The sequence below is a fragment of the Tilletiaria anomala genome (genome assembly GCF_000711695.1).
Source record: "Tilletiaria anomala UBC 951 chromosome Unknown K437scaffold_227, whole genome shotgun sequence".
Lineage (NCBI taxonomy): Eukaryota > Fungi > Basidiomycota > Exobasidiomycetes > Georgefischeriales > Tilletiariaceae > Tilletiaria > Tilletiaria anomala.
Window position 1 is genome coordinate 1 of NW_013546795.1, and position 4,826 is coordinate 4,826.

A 4,826-nucleotide genomic window follows, 5' to 3' on the forward strand; every position below is an offset into this window, starting at 1 on the left:
ATGGCTCTGCCACTCTACCAGGTGCGACGGAGAGCATTACACTCGATGGTGGCAAAGGAACGCAAAAAGAAGTTGAAAGGCTTGCGGTTTCGCTCAACAAGATAGCCGGCAGGCTTCAAATATGAGAGCGGACGTCTGCTCGTTGCTCAGGAATTGCGACTGCTGTAACATCATGGGCATGTTTCTGAGTCATTGTTGTATATCAAAATTTAAGTTTATCGGTGTTCGCATTGCAACATGTCCTGGAGAATGGCGTTGGAAAAGACATTGTACACCGTAGCGCTCGATCGGTGCTTGATTTGCACGACCGTGCCACCCAAGCTCGCTGCTTCACTTCCCCACACTGGGCTGGTGCTCGTAAGACTCTGAGTGTACAACGGTATCACCTTATACAGTTCATATCGAGTATTATTGAGACTTCCTTCTGCACGTTGCAGCGACTGATCGCAATCAGTACGCTCGCAATTGATTCGGATGTATCGGTCGGTCGCAGGTGGTGGCGTGGCTAAAGTAATGAATACCAGATCAAGCGGGCCGAGCTTCAGGTTTCGTTGCGCTGGATCTGTCTCAATTACTGTATTACATGGCACCCTTTGTTCACGTTCTTTGTAACAAACGTGCGCTCCGGACAAGTTGATCATTGTATTTGAGCCTGGTCAACTGCGGGCATAGCCGAATGCACCAGAAATTGATGTAAGCTTGCGAGTGAGACACTTGATCATCCAGTCTAAAGCTATACGAAGAGTGGGGAACCGCATGCGACTATAGGCTCCCGCAAGAACGCTATGTCAACCAGCCCTTCACTTCAAGATGATCGGCGAGAAGAAAGCTTTGAGCTTTAAGCAAGTGAAGAGCTGATATACACCTACGCCAGTCTTGCTTTCGAGGAAGATGGCGAAACACCGCACTAGGAATGCTTTGATCGCCTCGCAAAACAATGAAAATACCGGTATCGACTTGTCAGACTGGTAACCCTTGTGCTATCCCAGTATTTGTTGCCATTTACTCATCGGCAGCTCTCTCAAAGGTGGCAGAAGAGCTGACGTCTGGGTCACTTCAGTCTGGCATCTCCGCACAGTCGAATGCTTGGGCATGGCTGAAAAGATTGTATGGCTCACACTCAGGCAACGGTTACGGTGGCAACACATTCATTTCAAAGGAGGCAGCTAATGGAGTATGGCTACTGGTCATGCCTTATTCACTCTACAGGACTGCAAAAGCAAGGAAAGCTATATTTTGAGGAAAATGCAACTTCTCGCGGCGAAATCGACTTTAGTAACAACGATCGACATGTCCATCGCAAGATCACCGTCTACAACTTTGTCTGACTCCAACTTGACTCAAGTATATGAATCAGTCTTCCTCTCCATTCCATCTGCTAAAAGTGCTCGTGAATCCAGAAAATGCTACATTAACTACGTGCATGTCGGCCCTTCGACCAGCGATCGTATCACGGCCACCTACGCCGTCCAGCGATGGGCTGAACTACTCGATGTTGATTTTGCTGTCGAAGATCAACAAGGTCCCATATCTGATGTATCGACCAGGGATGACACCCATATGCTTTTACCATGCTCGACCAACCAGACCTTCCGAGATAATACCTTGTTCGAATTGTGTTACTCTTGCATTCATCTTACGAACTTACGCAATGATCTTGCGCAAGCTCTCTGCGGGCTTTGCGGCCATGACAGAGTTTGTTGTTGGCCTTATCAGCACGTACCTCCATTTCATGAATCTCTTGAACGCGTTCTAGAACCTTGCGTAAGCGCATAGTGAGGTGCTCTTTGTTGGCATTAAGAGCAAAAGCCTGATCAGCGATCCACTCAATATCTTCATTCAAAGGTGCAAATTCTGGTTCTCTGCGAGCTCATCTTGCATCCTTGCTGCGATTGATTCAACCTTGTACACATATCAGCCGAGCTCTTCGCCGTAAGCTGTGATGTTGATTGGTACGAACAGGTTGGAAGCACTTTGAAGAGCTGCAAGACCGAAGACATTGGCAGTGACCACATGGCGCACCCAGTTTGGGACACTGAAGTTGTCCATCCAGTTCCATGTTAAGATCGCAATATAGGCGGGCGGTTAGAAGCTGCTTCAAGAAAGAATTTGATGAAAAAGCCATGAAAGAATTATACTGCGAATAGTAATGGTATGTCACCTCTGTCTCCTTTCTGCTTAAACCCGTATCGGCAGAGGCGATGTGCAAATGCTGGAGATAGCTCGTGTAATCACCACTGCTACCTAGTGCATAACCTCTCGGGTATTCCAGCTTCTTATTGGCGCCAAGAGGACTATCAGGATCATAGACTTTATCAGCTACATCGACAAGTAGGTCCGCCAAGCTAGGCGAAGCCTTTCCTTGGAACTTCAAGCCGGCAACTGCCACGTGCAAATTGAGGCACATGACGACATTCTCCCGAATCGAATTTGGGAAATCTTCCACATGCTCCCTGGAGCTGAACAGTCTGAATTCTTCCGCATTCCACGAAGCAATCATGATCGTCCTCAACAACTTCCACCCTTTGTGAGCATCTCACCGAATGCCTTGGTGATTTCTTCAAAGAAAACATTGTTGGAGGAAGGATCGACCATGCCCGAACGTCCACGCATCGCGGTGGTTATCGAGTATGACGATTTCATCGGCCACATGGCCAGAGATAACGGTGTAAGTGTTCCAGATCCTCTGTACCTTGTAATCCACGAAATCCAGCATGTTAGCGACGATTTGGGCGGAAGGTCCGGTTCAGCATTGCCCTTGGATGCCAGGCACAAGGCGAGTAATTTACCTTTAGCACCCTTCAGCAGCAGAAGCCTCGCGGCCTTTGGCAACAGGAGAAAACTCATTAGAAGGCGAAAAATAGTAAGACAATGTGAACTCGAGTCGAGTTACAGATGGCTTCTGTGAAAGAACTGCAATTTCTTTTCCTAGCACCCAATTCCATCTTGCAGGAGCATCAGAACATAACTTTGCATGTTGTGGTTACCATACAAGAAGACGCGGAATTGAATCACAAAGACCTTGCTCGATGAGGAGAAGTTAAGAAGGCAAAAAAGAGAGTCCAGGCAGGATGAGTCATAGATATGACAGAAGCATAGGACGTCATTAAATCGGCGGAGGAAGTATGCTCCTGAAGCAGCTTTTCTCTGACTTGTCGACTAGAGTGGGGCCCATCCATAAATCAGGGATGCGACTCTGCTCTCCTAATTGCGTAAAGAGTTCCAGAACAGATTAACCGTTCTTTTGCGTCATTTGCGAATTGTAATCAGACCTCTTTCCTCTCTCCAAGGGTCACAAACACACTTGAGACAAGTGGGTACAGATTACATGACTTTGCGTTCTTCGATTTATGTATGTAACCCTTTTCATTTCCTGAACACATTCTGAAACGACACAACCTTCGAGCCCAATTCTTCTTTTGTGTACTTTTTGTTCTTGTAGCAGTTCTGAGAGTTCCTGAGCGTAGCACGACTTTTTTGCATCCCATCGCTCAACTAGAGCCCTGAACATTTGGTCTCCGCGTTGTAAGGACATCTTTCGTCAAGGGTCTTGTTGCAGAAGCAGTTGCCGTCGTATTGTACCTTCCTACCAGCCCAGTCGCTAACTGAGTCTCCACCAACCTTCCCAATGCACGTTTGGTACGTCAGCATGTCCCCGCTCTCGTCTCTCCTCAATTCATAATGCGAATTTCTGTTAAGCGGCAAGGCGACTTCCAGGATACCTCCTAGTAGCGATATCGATGTATAACCGTCGCTCCTAGCCCTATCTAATGCTGCATAACCGTGTACTTGACGTTGATGGTTGATGCTGAGTATAATCAATCCCATGGCTCTCTTGAGCGCCGACAGCGCTACTTTGATGGTAGTGATACGTATCAAGCTGAAAATTGGGTATCAATGGCCGCCCTGGCTTGGCCGTAGTCTCTCTCTACCCTGTAGCTAGCGCTGTTCACGATCTGGTCTGCAGGAAGTGAGTTGTAGTAGTCATTAAGCGCAAGGAAGAACACTTGGGCGTAATCTGACGACGATGTTGTCCTGGTTCCGACAGTGTAAGCGTAGCCGGATTTCGTAACCACCAATGTCAAGCACCCGTAGCCATTAGCCACGGTACCATTCGCTTGTTGATCGGCTGCAGAAACACTGCTCAAAGTCGCGTATTAAATGCCCTGGGACAATGTAGGCATCCCAAAGAATGCGCTCAACGAAGTAGTTATGAGCATTATCAGGAACAACAGCGTTCCAGACGTCAATGGCATCTTTGATTTGGAATGTGAGCACGTTTTGCCCTTGATAGTCCTCGTGCCTTCTGACAACCCAATCGAATGTACTGCTGTTTTCGCATCTGGTCCCGCTTTGAATGCTGACCAACGTCGACTAATGTTTGGATTGCAGATTGCGCGCGAAGTGTTTGGCTTCTAATGACGACCAAAGCCCTTGTATGCGGGATGATCACTGTTCCTCCTTCTTAGATCGGGACGAGGCTTGTGGAAAGCAAGGGGAAAGATACATTAACGTTACTTGCTTTGATTTATATAATTTATCCCTCTCTTCTTTCGTCACCCTGGGGAAAGACACCAGGATCCTCCGCCCCCAGGAATGCAACCTGCGTGCGGCGCCATGTCGGTGCTGCTGCGATCCTTCCGTCAGATGACCTATTCGGGAAGGCTTAGTTACTTGGCAACCGCATGGTCAAAATACTTTGACGTTTCTTTTCCACGCTTTAGCTTGCTTACGAGCGCAACCATCTCCACAAATGTATGAGGATTCGATCCTAATAAGTCGAATTCCAGTATGCATACACTCTGCCGGCTAAGCAGGCTGCAGGG

General features: G+C 47.8%; 1 protein-coding gene across 1 annotated transcript; it reads left to right on the forward strand.

Moving 5' to 3' along the window:
• Positions 1–937: 937 nt before the first annotated feature.
• On the forward strand, positions 938–3,033 carry K437DRAFT_265508 (uncharacterized protein; the record flags this gene model as incomplete). Its single annotated transcript, XM_013384306.1, has 9 exons — positions 938–1,186; positions 1,210–1,536; positions 1,963–2,059; positions 2,148–2,152; positions 2,273–2,331; positions 2,356–2,527; positions 2,567–2,668; positions 2,714–2,863; positions 2,896–3,033. The coding sequence occupies 9 exons, from the start codon at positions 938–940 to the stop codon at positions 3,031–3,033; spliced, it is 1,299 nt and encodes a 432-aa protein (XP_013239760.1).
• Positions 3,034–4,826: the final 1,793 nt, after the last annotated feature.